Source organism: Myotis nattereri (assembly GCF_964212035.1).
Source record: "Myotis nattereri genome assembly, chromosome: 9".
NCBI classification, from domain to species: Eukaryota; Metazoa; Chordata; class Mammalia; order Chiroptera; family Vespertilionidae; genus Myotis; species Myotis nattereri.
The window spans coordinates 77,010,090-77,031,558 of NC_138084.1; the positions used below are offsets into that span (position 1 = coordinate 77,010,090).

General features: G+C 47.5%; 1 protein-coding gene across 1 annotated transcript in view; it reads left to right on the plus strand.

The window, feature by feature from the left end:
* The window catches only part of HTR3B (5-hydroxytryptamine receptor 3B), a gene marked incomplete at both ends in the record, with an annotated part of 39,826 nt that extends 23,688 nt beyond the window's left edge, over positions 1-16,138 (plus strand). The window contains 7 exons of the mRNA XM_081100411.1: positions 3,890-3,934; positions 4,257-4,366; positions 5,006-5,175; positions 5,666-5,823; positions 14,533-14,743; positions 14,876-15,058; positions 15,903-16,138. Coding sequence (XP_080956537.1) covers positions 3,890-3,934; positions 4,257-4,366; positions 5,006-5,175; positions 5,666-5,823; positions 14,533-14,743; positions 14,876-15,058; positions 15,903-16,138 — 1,113 coding nt within the window. The remainder of the gene's footprint in view (positions 1-3,889; positions 3,935-4,256; positions 4,367-5,005; positions 5,176-5,665; positions 5,824-14,532; positions 14,744-14,875; positions 15,059-15,902) is intronic.
* Between the last annotated feature and the right edge of the window lie 5,331 nt (positions 16,139-21,469).

Here is a 21,469-nt window from a genome sequence, read left to right on the forward strand (position 1 = left end):
TTCTCTCTTTCTCTTCTTCTAAAGCCACTAATCTTACTGGGTTAGGGCCTTATCCTATGACCTTATTTAACCTCATTACCTCCTAAAGCCCTATCTCCAAATAGTCACAGGAACTTTGGAGGGACACAATTTGGTCTATAGTAGTGACATTCATCATCTTCTCATGTGCTTATTAGCCATTTGTATAGTCACATGTTGCATAACAATCTTTTGATCAATGATGGACTGCATGGATGGTGGACTGGATCCCGGATCAGCAGGAGGGCGGGGCAACGAGCTACAAGCAGGCAGCAGAGAGCTACAGGAGGGAGCAGGGCAGCAAGCTATGGGGGGTGGTCAAGGTGGGGGGTCAGAGGAGCTACAGTAGGGTAGCAGGCAGAGAGCTACTGGAGGGCAGCAGCAAGCTACTGACAAACTACTGGCGCAAGGATTCGTGCGCAGGGCTACTAGTAAGATTATAATGGGAGCTGAAAATTTTCTCTCGCCTAGTAATATCATAGCACAACCCATTACTCACGTGTCTGTGATGATGCTGGTGTAAATAAACTTACCGCACTGAGTTGTATAAAAGTATAGCACATACAATATGTAGAGTACATAATACTTGACAATGATAATAAACAACTATGTTGCTGGTTTATGTATTATTTGATTGCATCATTTCCTCTTGCATTTGATTTATTCTCCTGTTATTTTGTATAGTAACACGCTGGACAGGCTGTAGTCTAGGACCAATAGTCTATATCATAAGCCTCGGTGTGTAGCATGCTATACCACCTATGTCTGTGTAAGCACACTCTATGATGTTTGCACTATGATAAAATCACCTAATGATACATTTCTCAGAAATTACCCAGTTATTATCAGCATATGACTACATATATTCTTTGGAGAAATGTCTATTCAGTCCTTTGTCCATTTTTTTCTGTAAGGTATTTTCTCATAGAGAAATTAAATTTTGTCCTTACAGTTAAAAAGAAACCAGTTGGAATTGTGTATTTAACCATGAAGCCAATAAACATTACATAAAGCACATAGCCTTCAAAGCCTTTGTAGATATTCTTTTGTGTGCTTTATTTTGAATGTTGAAATTTTCTTATGAAATACAAAATTTCAGATTATTTTTACTACAAAGCTTCCTCTTCAAATTGTTATATTGTTTATGGTCAAATTTAATTATCATTTGAATATCATTTGGAAAGCTAATGTTGTGTTGTAAGTAGCTGCTTACAATCAATGACTTAGAGTGCTTGTAAAAGCCCTTAGACATTTATTATGATTGAAAATCAAGTTGTTCTTTTGTTTTCTTTTTAAAATATTTTACATTTTAATTTAATAACTAAAAACAAAACAAAACAAAAACACCTCCCACTCTCTACCTCTTGCAACCACCAATCTGTTCTGTTTATCTATAAACTTGGATTTTGTTGTTGCTGTTTTTTATTTTTAGTTTCCACATATAAGAGACATCATATGGTATTTGTCTTTCTCTGTCTAATTTATAACTTAGCATAATACACTCAGGGTTCATCCATGTTGTTACAAATGCCATGATTTTATTCTTTTATGGTGGAATAATATTCCATTATATATGTAACACAATTCTTTTATCCATTCATCCATTGGTGAACACTTAAGTTGTTTTCACAAATTGGCTATTGTAAATAAATGCTGCAATAAACATGGGGGTGCACATATATTTTTGAATTAATGTTTTCATTTTCTTTGAATAAATACCCAGAAGTGGAATTGCTGGACCATATGGTAGTTTGATTTTTAATTTTTGAGGAAAGTCCATTCAGCAGTCCCACCAACAGTGTACAAGGGTTGGTTCTCTTTTCTCCACATCCTTGTCAACACTTGTTATTTCTTGTCCTTTGATAATAGCAATTTTAACAGGTGTGAGGTGATATTTCATTGTGGTTTTGATTGGCATTTACCTGATGATTAATGATGTTGAGCATTTTTTCATGTACCTATGTGTCTTCTTTGAAAAAATGTCTATGCAGATCTTCTGCCCATTTTTAATTAGATGGTTTTTGTTATTGAGTTATATATATTCTCTATATATTTTGGATATTTGACGCTTATCAGATACATATTTGATAATTATATTCTTTCATTCAGTGGGCTGTCTTTTCAGTTTGTTGATGGTTTCCTTTGCTGTATAAAAGCTTTTAATTTTGATGTAGTCCTGTTCCACTTATTTATTTTTGCTTTTGTTGCTTTTGCTTTTGGTGTCAGGTTTTAAAAATCATTGCCAAGAACTATTTCAAGGACCTTACCACCTATATTTTCTTCTAGGAGCTTTATGGTTTCGGGTCTTACATTCTTTAATCCGTTTTGAGTTAATTTTTGTGACTGGTATAAGATAGTGGCCCAGTTTCGTTCTTTTGCATGTGGCTGTCCAATTTCCCCAATGCCATTTATTGAAGGGACTATCCTTTCCCCATGGTATATTCTTGGCTGCTTCATTATAAATTAATTAATCATATATGTGTGGATTTATTTCTGGGCTCCATAGTCTGTTCCATTGAAATATGTGTCTATTTTTATGCCAATACCATACTGTTTTAATTACTATAGCTTTGTAATATAGTTTGAAATCAGGGAGCATGATGACTCCAGCTTTATTTTTCTTTCTCAAGATTGCGTTGGCACTTTGTCCATTTTTAATTTGGGTTGTATGTTTTGTTGTTGTTGAGTTATGAGTTATTTATATATTCTAGATCAGCCGTGGGCAAACTACGGCCCGTGGGCCGGATACGGCCCGTTTGAAATGAATAAAACTATTGAAATAAAAGACCATACCCTTTTACGTAATGATGTTTACTTTGAATTTATATTAGTTCACACAAACACTCCATCCATGCTTCTGTTCCGGCCCTCCGGTCCAGTTTAAGAACCCATTGTGGCCCTCGAGTCAAAAAGTTTGCCCACCCCTGGTCTAGATACAAGGCCCTTACCAGATAAATAATTTGCAGATAGTTTCTTCCATTCTGTGAGCTGCCTTTTTACTTCTTAATGATGTCCTTTAAAATGCAAAAGCTTTTATTTTTGATAAAGTCTCATTTATTTTTTCTTTTGTTGTTCTTGTGGTGTCATATCTAAGAAGCCATTGCCTAATTCAGAGTCATGAAAGACTACTCCTGTGTTTTCTCTAAAGGTTTAATAGTTTTAGCTTTTAAATTAAGATTTGTGATTCATTTCAAGTTAATTTTTATATGGTATAAAAATTTTAAATCTCTTAGGACATAGTAGTTTTAGACTGTTTTTTACTAGATTAGATATAAAAATCAGTAAGGAGGTTTTGTTTTGGTTGTTCTTTTTGGGGGTCTATTAAAAAATCACTGACTCATTGCAGACATGGGAAATCATCTATTTATATCATCAAAAATGCCTCATTTGCATATGCTCATTTAGTCTATTTATAAGAATGGAAATCCAAACATAAGGTAACTGAGGAATGGCTGCCAATAGTGACTGAGATAACAGGCATTGAAAGGCATGAATAATATCTTGATTACAAATATAAGCTTGGTCTCATCCTTTTAGCCCAGAATTTACCACGACTACATATCGTTTTTTAGTCTGATTAATGGCAGAGTAACTAATCAGAGTGGGAAAGAGATTAGCAAATCATTCAAGATGTCAAGTGCAGTCAAAGTGCCATTTTATCATAGATAATATAGTAAAGCTCACAGTGACAGGTGTATGTAATAAATAGGAACTGAAAATACTCTGATCTTGAAGAGTCAAGATAATGTTTCTAAAATGAGCGTTATTTACTTACATTTGATTTTCTTCCTCTGAATTGTCGTATTGTTGAACTGGGCTTTGATTTTCTGACATGCTAATATTTGGTGTGTATTTTCTTTGTGCTTTGCAGGATGCACAGAACCAAAAATTAAAGACAAATGTCTGGTACAGTGAGGTAAAGGACTGTTTCCTTCTGTGCATGCTGCCCTCCCGATCTTGACCTGTTGAAACATGTTATTACTCTGAGGAATAGACATTATCTCTGTGTTTACAGTTCCTTAGATCTGCAGCAAACCTAACTTGTTAGAATCCATGTAAGTGGAGGCCATGTTTCCTGGTTGAGGCTACCATCTTTTGGTGTTGGATGGGAAGTCCTCTGCCCCAACAGTACCAACAGGCTGATCCGTTGGGTTATTTCTCCAAATCTCTTTTCAGTTCTTTGGTAAGGTTGATATTGCCCCTTTTTGATAAGTTTCCTTTCTGGCTACTCCTAACAGGTTTGGGATGATGAGTTTTTATCATGGAACTCCAGCATGTTTGATGATATTAGCCAGATCTCCCTACCTCTAAGTGCCATCTGGGCCCCTGATATCATCATTAATGAATTGTAAGTGCCTTGGATATATTTCTGTGGGGTATAGATGTCTTAGAATATTCAGGATAGTTTCTGCTTACATTCATTCATTGTTGCTATTTTTTGTTTCCCAACTTAAAGACCAGCATACTGTTGGGAATATTCAGGTTAAAAGTACCATAAGTTGACATTGTTTTACAGCGGTTCTCAACCTGTGGGTCGCGATCCCTTTGGCGGTCGAACGACCCTTTCACAGGGGTCACCTAAGACCATCCTGCATATCAGGTATTTACATTACGATTCATAACAGTAGCAACATTACAGTTATGAAGTAGCAACGAAAATAATTTTATGGTTGGGTCACAACATGAAGAACTGTATTTAAAGGGCCAGAAGGTTGAGAACCACTGGTTTAAGATATGGATTTGGTTGATAATGCTTGAGGTTCCTCATGGAGTGTGTTTGTATCATAACAGTAGCGAGTTAATTTATGAGGTGTCCTTGCTGAATCCATCTTTGCGTGGGTGAATCATCTCGGGGAAAAGTGACTCTGTCCTTGCGCTTCTAGGTTAGTCCTGGGTGTCGTCGTCACTTCCATCTCACAATCATTTCTGCGCATTGGAATGACTACAGCTCTCTCTCTAACAACAGATTCTCTTGTGTTTCATACAGCGTGGACATTGAAAGACTACCTGAACTTCACTATGTGTATGTGAACTCATCCGGGACCATTAGGAACTCTAAGTCCATCCAGGTGGTCTCTGCCTGCAGTTTAGAGACATACGCTTTTCCATTTGATATCCAGAATTGCAGCCTAACCTTCAACAGCATTCTGCACACAGGTAAGCCAGGAGGGGTACAGCCTTCTCGGGGGGGGGGGGGAACATGCCTGTGCTGGCTTGTTGGCACACACAGGCGTAATGATATTATGCCTCTCTTCAGGTCCATTTCATTCTTGCACATAATTAACTTCTTGCAAACCTAAATTTCTTCCTGCCGTTATTTGGCTCGTGCTGTCATTCAGACCAAGTGCGGCGCTGGGCCCAGACGCACAGCCCAGTTGCCGCTCTTTGTTTGGGAATACAATATTAGGCCTCTACTGCCATTGGGAATGGTATAGAAGTCACAGGGGCAGCTCCATCATTGTATGGATAGTGGAATCCAAGCCCTAAATTCATAGATGCTTTTTCCATGGTTAGAAAGATTTTATCCCACACCTCTACCCCTAATTCAACACGGTTATATACACTCCATCTCAATAAGGCTGGACATGACGGGCAGGAGTAAAAGGAAGGATTTTGTGTTGGTGCCCACTGTTTCTGTTATTCTCAGTGGAAGATGTAGACCTGGCCTTCCTGCGGAGCAGAGAAGACGTTAAGCACGACAGAAAAGCATTTTCGAATGACAGTGAGTGGGAACTCCTTTCTGTGTCCTCCGCCTACAGCATCCTGCAGAGCGGCGCTGGAGATTTCGCGCAGATTCAGTTTCACGTAGGTCCTTCCCTCCCCGTCGCCTCCGCCCACTTCTCCGCACTCTTTGGCCTTCTCTGCTGGGCGGAGGGGTCTCTGCTCTGTTGCTTATTCTCACTCACTATCATTCGGGAACAGCCGGTTCAGCCGGCTCCGGACGTCCACTGGCTTTCAGCGTTTCAGAGGCCAGCGGGGCGGGCGCAGACCCTGGGCTCCTGCTGTAGCCATTCCCCACGTGAATATAAAGAGAGTGGTTTTCACACTCCAGAGACATGAGCCAGCACAGCAGGCGCTCAGGCCTGTTGGTTCACACCAACACCGCCACCTTCAATCCCTACGGAGAGGAACCAAAGAAAACCCACGCACAACAACCAACTGGGAGAGAGTGCCTCTTCAGCGCTATTGTCCTGTTTTTAGTTGAGTAAATTATTAATTAATTCCAGGTGCAGGTGCATAAAATTACCATATTATTAACTTGACTATCTGGAGGGATTAGCTAACAAATCACCTGCAGGATCCGCAGAGACCGCTGGTGGTTTCCGGATCAGAGAGAACAATTGCCCTCAGAGGATGTGATGGAAACCCGAACTGCTCAGAAGTGCCACCCCGAATGCTCTTGGCTGCCTTGTTCACAGAGAAATTTGTACAGCAGGGCTGGGGAGGGGGGTAAGGGTGGGGGTGCAGGACAGTGCAGCCTGCTGCTCTGCACTCCAGAGAGCCATTCTCTCCTCCCTGGCCCTCCTGGCAAACCATCCCGAGTGTGAGCAAAAGCAAGTCCGTGCAACCCATAGACTCACATCGTTAGTATTCAGTTCTGCTTTCCTGCACAGAATCAGCCGGTGGTGGTGGCAGTTTGGGGAGTGGTAGGAGGGGGCCTCCTTTATGGCAGGGAAGGGATTCCATTGAAAAATAGAGACTACAGACAGACCAGGATACACAAGATGAATTGTCCTGGAAACAAGCCTTTTGGATAAGAAGGAAAATTCAGACTAGACGAAGGTGCTATGGTTACAATGGATAATTGCGTGTTAAGGGATTGCGGCTGTGAAAGGAGCTGTTATTGGGGGCACAGGTGCCCCTGCATTGGTGGAAAGGTGTCTGCAGCTCTCAAGGAAAGATCTTGTTAAGTTAGAACCTCTTAGAGACAGCCGTTGCGTGAACCTGGCCCATGTGTAACCCTGGGCACTGGCTGATCGCAACTTGTATCTTCCCAGTGGTGGGGTCTGGGTTCCTGCCTATTCTGCTTGGTTTTTAGCAAAGCCTGCATTGTGGCTCTTTTGTCCACTTTTTTTAGCGAGGGAAAGGGAGTGGAGAAAAGAAAGCTTTTTTAATTTCAATGAGTTTCTTGGCTCAGAGTAAACACCTCATTAATTTTAAAGATATCAGCCCGCAAACATTATTAATGCAGCCGAATAATGGAGAGCATTAAAGGGAAATGTGAGGGAGCAGCACATGCAAGGTGGGACACAGGCACCTACCAAGCACCCCGAGAACGCTGCACACGCCATTACCTACACTGCACGGAGAGAGACAAGGGAAAGCAGGAAACGGGTAGGTAAACACACACACTCTCTCCATAGGCAGCCATTATCGGTACACACATGTCACCCTTTGCCCTCAGTAGTAATCTGTCATCTCAACAGTGGCTGAGGCCTGTCTGTGCACTACGATGACCAGCGGTGTGAAAGACTGCGTACAGAAGGAAAGGCTCCCGGGTCTCAGGAGCCATGGTCCTGGCACTTTATTCTCCACTCACAGTGTCTATGATGGGTGTGCTGAAGGCGGGCAGAGATAAGGTGTCAGGCTCTGAGAGCTCTTCCCTGAGGCCCTCTGCCGGGGCCCAAGGTGGGTGATCTAGCGGGGCTGGCGGCCACCCTGGCCCTCCAGAACAGACTAGAGCAAGAATCCTGAGTAGACGCACAGTGATCTGTGGTTGGGCAGGGAGCCAGACTCAGGAGCTTAAAGGAGGTTTGGTGACTATCCCAATTCTGTCTCCGTTGGCCTCTGCCAGGCCCCTGCCTCCCCATTTCTGCTCTGTGCACCGTGGCTGGGCTCAGGTGCCCTGACTTCCTACCACGCATCCTACTCTGAATGTGGCAGCCGAGGCACATGTCCTTCAGCAGCCCGTGGCCAATGACGAGACATTGGGAGCCCAGTTCCATTCAGACATTGGGCTGCTGGGGTCCTGGCAGCAGAGTCACCGCCCTCTGAGTCTGATCACCTGCCGTGTCCCAGTCCAGGCTGGGACAGCAGGGGGTCGGGGACAGGTGGGGCAGGCAGGAGCTACAGTGATCTGTTCTAAATACGCTGTCACCTGGGCCTGAGGTGCACTGTTGCCATCGAAACCAAATCCCATGTTCTGGCTGCCCCGCTAGTTCCAGCAAATGTACAATCATATGTGCCAGCCCTGGGGCACGTACTGCCACAGCCTGGGGTGAGGCTGCAGCCCCGGGGGGCCCAGAGCACAGCCCCCTGCCTACGAGGATGTCTGTGAGCAGCCGGCGCCAGAGCCAGCAGCCTCCGGAGGGGAGGTTTCTTCCAACACCCCCTCGGAGGTGCTAGTTCCCAGAAACAGCAGGGCCAGCGTTCGGTGTCGATATGGTGGCCTTTTGGTTTTGTTTTTTAAAGAATGAGGGTAGAAGGGGAGGAGGTAGGAATAAAATTTAAGAACCCACATTGGATAGAAGAGGGTGGACACTGTGGGAATGAAAGTGAGTCCTACCACAGAGCCGCACACTGAGTAAATGCTCATTTATGCAGGAATGGGGGTCCACAGGGGGCGTCCAGGAAAATGCAGAGGGCCATTGGAGAAAGAAAGGTGCCTCGTCTTCTTTTCCTGACATGATTTTCTTTTCTAGTTTAGGATAGAGTTGTTTTGTTCAGATATCTATTGAATGCAGCTCATAAACTTGATAGAAGATCCTTTTGAGCACCACCAGTTCAAGAGTGGGAGAGATGGGGTTGGGGCCGGGGAGGAAGAGAGAGAGAGAGAGAGAGAGAGAGAGAGAGAGAGAGAGAGAGAGAGAGAGAGAGAATATGAATTTAGAGCCCTGGAAGTCTTTCCAGGGTCACTCAGGTAATCCCAGAATCACGGACTCTGCTAATCCGCTGAGCCATGGTCCAGGTTTGAGAAACTCCCACTCGGTGGAAGGTGGAAGGATCTTACTTAGATGGCAGCCACTTTCCCATTCTTTCTGAATTAGGACTGTGGAGAGGGGCTTGGGAGAAGAGGAAAACGGGCTTTGGTATGAAGCCTGAGCCTGGGCGTCAAAATTCCAACTATGTCATAAAGACGGTCATGCAAAATTGAGTGCTGGTGGGGTCTGCCATCACCGAGGCAATTAGAGGCTAACCTTGGGGCCTATTCCATCTCCAAGGAGCTCTCCACACACACATTCTGAATTAGATTGATCTCTTTCATTAACAACAATAGGCTCCAAATACCTTTGTGTACTTATTATTACCTGGCTTTAATGGATAATGAAATTGTGGCATAATATTGCTAACACCTGAAGGGTGTCTAATGGAGAACACAGACTGAAACTAAAGTGCTTTTCCTTCCCTCTCTGTGAAATTTAAAGGCACCAGCTCCCTTAGTCCATTAGAAATGATGGGCTCTAGGTAGGGGCAGCTCCGCAGAGAGCAGCGTCTCACTGAGCTGGTGACGTACCTTCCCCCAGAATTAGCAGGGCTGTTGCCTCTGGTGTACCCGAGGAGAGGCAGCCCTCAGAGGGCTGACCTCAGCTGCAGAGCCCCCACTGGGGCTACTCCCAGGATCCCACCCCATTGAACTAAACATAGAATTATTAATTGACTACAATGCAACTCAACAAACATCTTTTGAGCTCTTTTCTCTGCCAGGCTCAATGGTAAGCCCCGACGACACAAACGTGAATAAAACAAGGCTCATGGGACCTGCCATAGACCTCACAATCGCCCAGGGAGACATACTCACAACAACCACAGAGGTGAGCATTTCCTCTGTGGCAGGCACCGTGTCACGACTTTGTACGTGCAACCCTCACACCTCTATGAGATAGGTTTTTACAAATGGATGAGCTGGGCTGCAGAGAAGTTAAGTAATTTACCAAGGTAATGGGGTGACTAGTGGAGCCTGGGCTCGAACCCAGGCAATCTAACACGAGAAACTATGCCTAGCCCTATGTGATGACGATACAATTAAACATGATGCAGTATATTCCAGTCCATTCTTTGGCATCTGTGCACTGTGTGTTACTGGGCAAGTCACCCGTATTAGTTTCCTAGAGCTGCCATAACAAAGTACCACAAACTGTGTGACTTAAAACAACAGAGCTGATTCGTCTCATAGTTCTGGAAGCCAGAGCCTGAAATCAAGGTGTCAGCAGGGCTGGTTCCTTCTGGGCTCCAAGGGAGAATCGGTCCCGTGCCTCTCTCCTGGTTTCTGCGGTTGCCGGCAGTCTTCAGCATTCCTTGGCTCACAGATGTAGCACTCGAATCTCTGCCTTCATCTTGACATGGCCTTCTCCTTTTTGTGTCTCTTCTTCGTAAAAGGACACTAGTCATATTGGATAAAGGGCGCATCTTCCCCAGTGCGACCTCCTCTTAACTAATTACCGTTTCCAAGTTCGGTGACTTGATGAACTTCCAGGAGGGCATGGATTCTTGGACTCATTATTCAACCCACTGCAGTCTGTCACCCTCTGGCTCCTGAAAATTTGTGTCTGTCCCAAAATACATTCACCCTGTCCCAGCACCCCCAAACATCTTACCCCAAGCCTGCTCCAACTCTAAGACCAAAATACCATCTTAATATAAACTCAAAAGAACCCAAATCTCACCATCTAAAGCAGTCACAGACTCTGGGCATGGCCCATTCCTCTCCCTCTGTAGACTTGGGAAACATCTAACCGCCAGAGTCTGGTTCCTGACCCCATAAGATGGGGAAGTTTCCTATTAACAATCCTGACTCCAATATTTAGGATAGAGTCTGACACTGTTTATGCTCAATTAATGTCTCTTGAGCAAGGGAATAAAGGGCTTTGAGGATCAAAAGAGATAAAAAAACAAAACATTTCTGAAAACTGGGTGATAAGATTAATATTTTTTAGGCTATACTCGGCTAGTAGAGAAAATTAGCCTAGTACATAGGTAACATTGCCCCTAAATCAACCTAGAAGAAAAGGTGGCTCCTTCGCTCTTGAAGCAAAATCAAACTATAGGCACTATCTTGTCTGTCTTCGGAACGGGAGCATCCTTTGCTAAAGGTAGGGCGATGGATGAGGTCGTTTTGGAGGGCCTGTCTAGATTCATAATTTTATAAGCCAAACACAGACAGGAGCGGTTTCTGCTGTATGTTACATCATAGCTGTCTCTTTCTGTGCCCACCGTTTTCCTGCTGCTTTCAGCTACTGTTGGCCCAGAGAGGAATACCCTCCCGACAGGACTGGCTGCAGAATTTGTGTGGCCATAGTGCAAAGTGAAAAGGCAGGGCCCCTTGTTCAAAAATTACTACCAATTTCAAAATGGCACCAGCAGAGCATTAACAAACTGCACGGGCTCCATGCCCCGGGAGTGGGCCTGCCTCCCGACCTCTTAGCTCTTGCCATAGCTCTCCCCGGCAGCTGCACCTTCCTGGAACCAGGGGCTGGAGGAGCCACGCTGCCATCCTTGGGTCTGGCCCTGGTTTACCCTCATTCCCTGCAGCTGCCTCCGGCTGGAGAGCAATCATCTGAGGTCCTGCTTTTACACAGGAACTCCACTGAAAGACTTCTATGGTAATATCAACTGCACCCAAGATGTTCGGCAAGGCTACAGTAAACTGCTCTTTTAGAAAGGGAAAGCAGCCCGGCCGGTGTGGCTCAATGGTTGAGCACTTACCTATGAACCAGGAGGTCATGATTCAATTCCCAGTCAGGGCACATGCTGGGGTTGCGGGGCTCTATCCCTAGTGTGGGTGGGGTGTGCAAGAGGCAGCCAACCAATTATTCTCTCTCATCATTGATGTTTCTATATCTCTCTTCCTCTCCCTTCATCTCTGAAATAAACATTTTAAAAAGGGAAAATCAGGCATGGAGAGGTGAAATACCTCACCCAGGACCACTAAAACCAGCACATGTAGGATCTAGGGACGAGGGCTCTGGAGCCCTGTTCCCTGGACTACGCCTGGACTCTCTGCTTAACCAGTATGCACACCTATACTTTTCTTTTCACCCTTCATGTAACATCTACCATGAAGCCTTTAGGGCAGTGGTTCTCAACCTTCTGGCCCTTTAAATACAGTTCCTTATGTTGTGACCCAACCATAAAATTATTTTCGTTGCTACTTCATAACTGTCATGTTGCTACTGTTATGAATTGTAATGTAAATATCTGATATGCAGGATGGTCTTAGGCCACCCCTGTGAAAGGGTCATTTGACTACCAAAGGGGTCGCAACCCACAGGTTGAGAACTGCTGCTCTAGGGGGTCTTCTGCTTTTACCCACCAGAGACAGCAGGCTTGGTCACCTCCCACCCGTATGTCCAGATCACCAGTGGGCTAGCCTGGGCCCCTACTCCAGGACCCCATGGACTCTGCCCACTGGGCACCCCGCTCACTGCCCATCTAACCGCAGTCAAGCGCAGCGTGATGACGGGAGCTAGGGGGATGCAGGTTGATGACAGTTCATTTTGTTGTTGTTTTGCTGTTGATTGCACTTTGGTACAAATGTGTTTTAACCAAATTATTGCAAAGCAGGGAGTGTTGCTCTGGTTTAGGTATCTGCAGCCAATTATGTTTAATGTGAAAGGCAACAGCCAGACTGCAATCCGCCAAACACTCGGGCCTGTCAGGCACCACTGAGACGGAATAGCTCTCAGACCCAATGGCGGGCTGGAGGGGGAGGGTCCCCGCTCTCATCGGCAAGGTGCTGTCTGGCCTCGCCCAGGCAAGCTCTTGCCCTGCCACTGTCTGCGCCATCCCTGGCCTCTGCCTTGGCTTATTTCTCTGTGGTTCTCTTCCGGAACAGGAGACAGAAAGGAGGGAGAAGAACCCTGAACTCAACTCAGAGGTCTGGCCAGATCAAGAGTTGTAGCTACACTGTATGAAAAAGAACCCTGGGCTCGGAATTGGGAGACATCGGGGCTCTTCCCAGCTCTGCCGCTAACTCACCTCACTGAGGGGCCGAGCTTCATTTGTTAAAATCCATAAAGCAGGCCTATTAGGTTACCTGCCAGCAAGCTCGCAGAGAGGATTGCATAAACCACACCATGTGCCTAAGACCACCCACCAAGCACACCCTCTGACACGTGGAAAACCTTCTATTGCTTTGAGAATCAGAGAAACGGGAAATTTCAGATGTTGTGTTTTTTTTCCAAACCCCAACAGTAAAGGTCCCAAACCATTCATTTGATCAGCAAGCACTCACGGAATACCCGCTACAAAATAGGCGTTCCTTTAGGCTCTGTGGGAGATTTAACAGGTCGTTGTTTGCACCCTCAAAGGGTCCACCGTCTGGTGAGGAAAGCAGCCCTGTCATTCCCTGGTTTCTCTCAAGGGAAGAGACTAGTTTGTGTTTATTAAAGACAGTTCCCGTCACCATCCCAGAGAAACGAAAAAAAAAATGGCAACAACAATCACAGTGATTTTATGAGACTCAGATTTCCAGCTACAAAACCCACTCAGCACCCTGCGTGCCAGCCCCGCTGCAGGCCTCGCTGGGCCTCTTCCGTCGGCCTGTGGCGGGTCCCCTCCTGCCGCTGCTCCCTGCTCCCGGGACTGAGCTGTGGCCTGCAGGGACGGGAGCCCTGGCCGTGTTTGGCCAATAGGGACAGAGGCAGAAGATGGGAGTGAGTGGGTCTCTCCATTCTCTTTCTGTGGGGTCGTAGCCAGGCTGGCTTTGTCCCTAAGAGGAAGGCACAACTGTCGCAGTCCTATCCCCACAGCTTCTCTCAGGTCCCTTCAGGCCTGAGGGATGGAACAGCTCACCAGTGCCCCCAGCACCCTGGCACACTGCCCTCCTTCCTGTGGCTCTCCTGTGCCCTGCCCGCACCCTGTAAACCGTCTCTTTATTAAGCCCTCCTCAGATTTCCCAAATCAGTTATGCTCTGTTCCTGCTCAGACTCCGACGGATACACTCACAGGTGCTAGGAAGCTCGCATTCCAAGTAAGAAGAAGACCCCATACACACAATATGTTGCATCGCACATGGTTTAAGAGGAAAGATTTTAGGGTAAGCCCTGGTTTTAAACAGTTTCTCACTGACCAGCTATGTGAGCTTACACAAGCAATTTCATCTCTAAGAATCTTGGTTTCCTTGTCTGTAAAACGGAGATAATAATACTCAGCCCTAGAGTTGCTGTGAGGATTGACTAAGATTAAAACATAGGAAACACTTAGTCCAGCGCCTAGCAAACAACAGGTGGTTCTAAATCACAAAATAGTCTCCTATTTCTAAGTCCTATTTAGGACTTCTTGGCTTTGGTTTTGGCCAAATGTTAGTCCATCAGCTTACCAGGGATGGGCAAACTTTCTGACTCGAGGGCCACAATGGGTTCTTAAACTGGACCGGAGGGCCGGAACAAAAGCTGGATGGAGTGTTTGTGTGAACTAATATAAATTCAAAGTAAACATCATTACATAAAAGGGTACGGTCTTTTTTTTTTTTTTTAGTTTTATTTATTTCAAAGGGGCCGGATCCGGCCCGCGGGCCGTAGTTTGCCCACGGCTGGCTTAGACCCTCTTTTCAGCAGATTTCTTGTCCCTGTCCAGGTGGTGATTCGCAGGCGCCCGCTGGTCTATGTGGTGAGCCTGCTGATTCCCAGCATCTTCCTCATGCTTGTGGACCTGGGGAGCTTCTACATCCCCCCCACCTGCCGTGCCAGGATTATATTCAAGACCAGCTTGCTGGTGGGCTACACCGTTTTCAGGGTCAACATGTCTGACGAGATGCCACAGAGCGCAGTGCGCACCCCTCTGATCGGTAAGCAGCCTGGGGTCGCCAGACATTTGTCTTGCATGACTCCTGGCAAAGATTTGCTGTTGCGTTTCAGATCTGGGGTGGGAGAGGCCCCCGAGACTCCAGCTAACTCCACCTCCTGGTTCCTTCCCCCAGGCGTCTTCTTCACCGTCTGCATGGCCTTCTTGGTTCTCAGCTTATCTAAATCCATCTTGTTGGTCAAATTCCTTCACGATCTGCAGCACAGCGGGCAGGAGCGGCCCCTCTTAGGCCTTGGAGGGGACACTGATGCTGATGGGCTTCTAATGGATCGCAGGACCCAGCTTGTTGGGGTGACAGGTTTGTGAGAAGCTTTGAGGTCCCTACCCTCAGCACCCGTTCCCACTGATGGAGCACCGGGCTGCGTGAAAAGTCTGAAACATCTGCTCATTGGCCTCTGTGCTGCATTTTACATGGCCTTTCTGGGGACTGAAGGCCACTAACTCCTGCTAGCTTCCCAGAAAGTTTCATTTCAGCTTGGAGGTCAGGTCCTCGATTCCTTTAGCTTGTTTTATTTCCTAGGTGCCGTGTGCACACGTGCACGTGTGTGCGCACACACACACACACACACACACACACACACACTGTGTAGGTATAGCTTTGGATTGCAGTTGCTTAATGTGCAAAGGTTTAAAAATCATCTCTGCCACAAAGCTCTGCCTGGGTCAACATGGGCTGGCCCCAGCTCAGAAAGCCGTCTGGATGGGTCTAGCCTGGACACCCCACATAGATATGCTCTCCGGGGCTCCCTTCAGCAATTTCATCTCTAGGAACCTGGGGCTCCTTGTCTATAAAAATGGAGATAAGAATACCCAGCCCTAGAGTTGCTGTGAGGATTGACCAAGACAAAACATAGGAAACACAGTCTGGTGCCTAGCAAACAGCAGTGGTAAGGAAATGGTAGCTTCTTCTAGTTATTATAATTATTAGTAACATTGATATTAGTTCTATGTAAAAACTTAAAGGGTTTTTTCTTCATTCTGAACCGCTCAGCAGGTGGGAAGAGAGTCCCCAACCCCAACTCAGCCCACTGCCCAGTTTCGCCTACAACCTTTCTTGAAGGGTGAGGCCATCAGCCTCAGTGGGAAGTCCACGGGGCCTTGGCCGTCCCTGGTTGACTGGGGTGTTCTCCTCTCTCACGCAGAGTCCCCTGTCTGTCGAGAGCACCAGGCCCCCTCAGGGACCCTGAAGGAAGTCTTGTCCCAGCTTCAGTCCATCAGCAACTACTTCCAAGCCCAGGACCAGGCGGCCCAGCAGGAGGTCGGGTGGCTGGCCCTCCTGGAACGCGTTGACCGACTGCTCTTTCAAGGCTACCTTGTGATGCTGGGGCTCTACGCCATCACGCTGTGCTCCCTCTGGGCACTGTGGAGCCGCCTGTGAAGACGGGTTTGGCCGGTCTCCAGCAATGTGCTCTCGCAGCAGGTGGAGGCTGAAAATTTTGTGGGGAGGTTAGAGGAGAGGAATGGTGGGTTAAAAGCTCTCCAGCCCCTCTTGCCTCTTTTCATTCAGTCCAGGTCTGCACACCTAATGAGAGAGTAAATGACCCAGGGGTAATGTAGTCATGATGAAAATGCATAAACAGTTTGGGCACACAGGGAAAGTTAGCAATCTCTTTCAGAAAATCCCTAAGTACATCCAGCATGCATGTATGTTTCAGCAGGCTTATTTAAGTGTAAGATCCTTCCATCTCCCAGCCCTGTCTTGGTCACTTATTTAGTCACTCAACATAACCTTTATTGGGTGTCAGATAAATTCTAGGCATTGTGTTAAGCACACCAGAAAATACAAAACAAGTTAGTCACAGCTCATCCTTCCCTTGACTGGATTCCTGAGGTCAACCTTGCATCGACCTTCAGTTCCCTGTAAGTCCAGACATCTCCCTGACCTGTTCCCTGGCTCACACTCCTTCTCAGCAGCCCGAGCCTCTCCACCATGCCTGTATCCTGAAGCTCTTGTTCCGCTGTGAGCCCATCTTCCTCTGCTGCCTCAGCAGCCAGTGCATCACTGTTGGAGGGAAACCAGGTGCCAAGGCTTCCAGGGCAGTCTAGGTCCACACAGCCAGCACACACCATGTGCAAGGCACTGAGCTGGGGGACAGGCTCAATGCATGGCCCTTGGGTTCAAGGAATTTATAATCTATCCTGTTTCAGTCTGCATGGGCCGCCATAACAAAATGCCACAGGCTGGGTGGCTTAAACCAAGATTTATTTTCTCACAGCTCTGGGGGCTGGAAGTTCAAGATCAAAGTGCTCGTGGAGTTGGTTTCTTCTGAGGGTGCTCTCCTTGGTTTGTAGATGGCCGTCTTCTCCATGTATCCTCATGTGGTCTTTTCTCTGTGTGTGTCTGTCCAAACTTCCTCTTCTTACAAGGACACAGTCATATTTGCCCTCATGACCTATTTGACCTCATGTCCTAATGACCTCATTTAACTTTAGTTACCTTTTAAAAGGCCCTATATCCAAATATAGTTATTTTGTAAGATATAACATATACATTTTTGGGAGACACAATTCAGCCCATAACTCTGATGTGATTATGGAGGCTGGCAGGCTTGAGACTCGGGGAGAGTTGTAGTGTGAGTCTAAAGGCAGGGTTTCCTCTCGGAGTAGGTCCGTCTTTTCCTATTAAGGCCTTCAAATGATTAAATGAGGCCCACTTACTTTCTTGAGGATAATCAGTTTTATTCAAATTCTACTGACTTAAATTTTAACCCCATCTAAATAAATAACTTCACAGGAACATCTAGAATGGTACTATGGCCTGGCTAAGCTGACACATAAAGTTAACCATCACCACCCCGATGGCTCCTCAGCTTCCTATCTGTGCCCACAGCTCCTCGTCCTGAACAAAGGAGCCCTGACCACCTGGCACCTGGGTACCCAATCCACTTCTGGCTTATACTCTTTCGTAGCCAAATCTGCATTGATTCGCCTATTTTGTGGCAGTTCCAGTGGCTTCATAACCTGAATCCGAAGATGAGAATTCAAGCCTTCCACAAAATTTCCCTCCCCTTACACTTGATTCTCTTCATTTCTCATTGCTTCCGATGACAGGCCTTAGTCCAGCCAAGCGGACCTGCAGGCCACCTTCCTGGGGAGCCTTACTTCCATGTAAGCCTCTCCCTTCAGTTCACTAACCTGAGCGTCACTGAGAGTCCTGCGCACAGCAGCCTCCTTCCCCCGACCGTTGTCCCTTCGTCACCTCATGACCCTGCCCTCTTCTCTATCTGTAGTCTTACATTACCCTTTATCCTCCTCCCTTTGAATGTTTTGTGTGTGTGTGTGTGTGTGTGTGTGTGTGTGTACGTCACTTGTCAAATAGATCACACATTCCTAGGGCAGTAACCCTGTTTTCTATTTCTAGTTTATCCCTCATCTCTGCCCAGGTCCATACCGAGTTTTGCTTATGGCAATTCTGCAATAACTATTACAGAGCAACTCGTTCTAACTCATTGGTGGTGCACATCTTCCCAGTGTGTCTTCCCAAGTCTGAGGGGCAGCATCTGCCTAAGGTCCAACACCCAGTCCCTCAGCATCTCTCACCCCAAGGCAGCCACCGGGAGTTGGTGGGTAGGAGAGCACGGTGGGCTGGATGACTGTCATCACTCCTAACGCTGCCACAGCGGATGCAAAAGTCCAAAGCTGTTTGCTAAAAACTTTTCCAGCACTCAAATTGCCTTTAAAAAAATCTGCCTCCCTCCTTCCTCCTGCCCCCAAAGAAAAAGAATTTAAATTCAAACAGCCTTTACCTGCATCCTCTCTCTCTCATTACCTCCCAGTTAGTGCTCAATGCCAATTGCCCATGAAATTCCACTGCTGCTGTTAATGAAATGAGGAGCATAAGAAGTTTGTGAACAGGAAGTGTCCATGCAAGCCTCCACCTGTCTCCCTCCTCACTTCCTACTCAGTACCACTGGCTTCCTCTGCCTCGACCTGCTCAGTGAGCCTCTAAGTCGATCCCTCAATCCCCCTTCACTACCTCCGTTGCTAGAGGAGGAAAAAGCCGGCGGCGAACTCCCCGCTATGGAGTCTCCTTCCTTTCCAGCCGTGTCTTGGAGAAAGCACCTCGTTTACGTCCTGGCGCCACCACTGTCTACGGGGGACCTCGAGCTTAGCTTCTCAGAGCTTCAGCTTTAAATACAGTATTTGACCTTGGGGCTGCTTATACTTACTCTACCCACATCACAGAATTGTTAAGATCAGAATGAAGCAATGTACTCAACAGCACTCTGAAGAATAAATAATACACCGCAAAATAAAAATACCTGCTTGCTCTGAGCAGATGGGTTCCAGTTTTGAGTCTTTGGTGTGGGCTCCCATTCCAGCCACCTCTATCAGAATCCAGTTATTGTCTCTGGTGCTTCCCGAAGTGCTTTATTCCAGGATCCCAAGGTCAAGGCTGAAGCCATCGCATGCCTCCTTGGAGGGGACTTGGGAGGGGAGGAGCTGCCAAAGGGACTTTCTATCCCACTCCTATTACAGCTCCTTCCTTGCTCCCTTCCCAGAGAATGTCTTTCAAGCCCTGGCTGGTGTGGCTCAATTGGTTGAGCATCGTCCCATGCACTGAGAGGTCACTGGTTTGAATCCTGGTCGGGGGCACATGTCTGGGTTTTGGGATCCATCCCCAGTAGGGGACATGCAGGAGGTAGCGGCTCTCTCTCTCTCTCTCTCTCTCTCTCTCTCTCTCTCTCTCTCTCTCCTCTAAACTCAATTAAAAATATTTTAAAAAAAGAACATCTCTCAAGTTTTTTACGTCAGCCCATAAGAAGCAGCCCTTTAGGAATGAAGACTGGCCGATAAGCTGGGCTCCAGTGTGGCCTCCTCTGCTCATGTGCCAAGTGATACTGATCTCAACATGGCAAGCAGGCCCAGGGCCAGCTCTACATCCAGAGCAATGCCATTACTAACAAGTGGCACCTGGCCGGCGTGGCTCAGTGGTTGAGCATCGACTATGAACCAGGAAGTCACGGTTCAAGTCCCAGTCAGGGCACATGCCTGGGTTGTGGGCTTGATCCCCAGTGTGGGGCGTGCAGGAGGCAGTTATCAATGATTCTCTCTCATCATTGATGTTCCTATCTCTCTCTCTTCCCTTTCTCTCTTAAATCAATAAAAAAATATATATATATTTAAAAGGAAGACAAGTGGCACGGAAGACCTCCTCCCGGGAGGTGTCCCTCCACCATGGGAGGAAGATGGGGTGCCAGGAGCCCATATTTACAGAGCAGCCTTAGCGCAGCCCCTCCAAGTGTTTATAAATCTCACGCTGCCTATTTCATAGGGGAAGGAAACTGAGGAACAGAGCAAAAATGGGCTTTTCCCAGCTGTGAGTGCTCCTGCCATCTGCCATTCCCCAGAACCGAAGGTAGTTTCCGCACTCACCAAGAAACCACACTCCGATTCTGGGGACGTTGGCGTCTGAAATAGAGGTTTAAGCACAGCCGCCGGCTAGAAGGCAGCCTCTGTTCGTCGTTACGTCTCAGAATAACTGCCGGTGCTGCTCGGTTTCTCGGAGCCTTTGCAGCCTTTTGTGTGGCCATTCATTCGGTGGCAGAGGGTCTCGCTCTCCTCCCAGACACCCCATCTCCTTCCTGGGCTGTGCAGAGGAGAGGAGCTTTAGTGGGCAAGGAGGTGAGCCCTCGCCTCTCCCATGTCCAGGACCCAACCATCTGCGGGGTCTGGCTTTAAGCCTGGACAGGTCAGACCAGGAAGCCAATGAGAGAGCTACCAGCATGAGACCGCCCGACAGATAGCCCTCCCCTCCGCACTGGGCTCCCCAGGTCCTCTCACTCCTCAAGGACCTGCGCATGCACAGGAGAGGCCAGGAGCAAGGGCTGGAGCTTACAGCTTTGAGGCTGCCCTGCGGCCCTGCGGTATCTAAAAACTCCAGATCTTGGGTGTGCAGGCAAGGAGTTTCTCCACCAGTTCCTGGACGGTGGATGGTCACCTTGGGGCAGAGGCCTCGGTGCTATGTTCCCTCCAGGAAGGCTGTGCCTCCCTCCCTGCAAGTCCAGGCACCTCCCTGCCCCATCCCTGGCTCACACTCCATCTCAGCAGCCTGAGCCTCTCAGCCCTGTTATTTACCTGCCGAGGGAGGCGGTACGAGCTTTGTAATTAGCGGAGCAACAGCATGGAGGCTCTTATGAGCAGCCAGGCCCCCGCACACTCTGGTGTCTGTAATTGAAATGACCCCCGCCAGCGGTTAGATTGGGGGACTGAGCAGCCCAGTGTGCTGCCCCGGCCCCTCCCCTGCCCTGTCGGGGGGTGATGTAGTTAAGTTTACGCTTCATTTGGCAGAGTCTGTAAGTAGGAATCGCAGGGAGGGCCTCCACAGGTGGGGACGGGACTGCTGGACAGGGGGCAAGCTCTGTGACAGGCCTCAGACTCCAGATCTGGAGGTGGGGGGAGCCCCCTTGGCCTCACTACCCCTCCCTGGCCTAGTGCCAGGCTCCAAAGACCCGGAGTGCTTCCAGGCCCAGGGGGTTCACCAGCCCCTCTTGGTGCCACTAGGGACCAGGCTGCATGCGGACAGCCGGCCCCTGGTCAGACTCCACTCCCGGTCACCCTGCGAGCCCTCTCAGGAGCGCTCCAGACCGTGAGCGAGGAAATCGAGGTGCTATTGATAGTCCTTCTTCCCACCTCCCGGCCCAACCTCGGCTCCTCAGCTCCTCCCCCCACAAGCTCCTCCTCCACCCCAGTCCCACCCTCCTGCTGC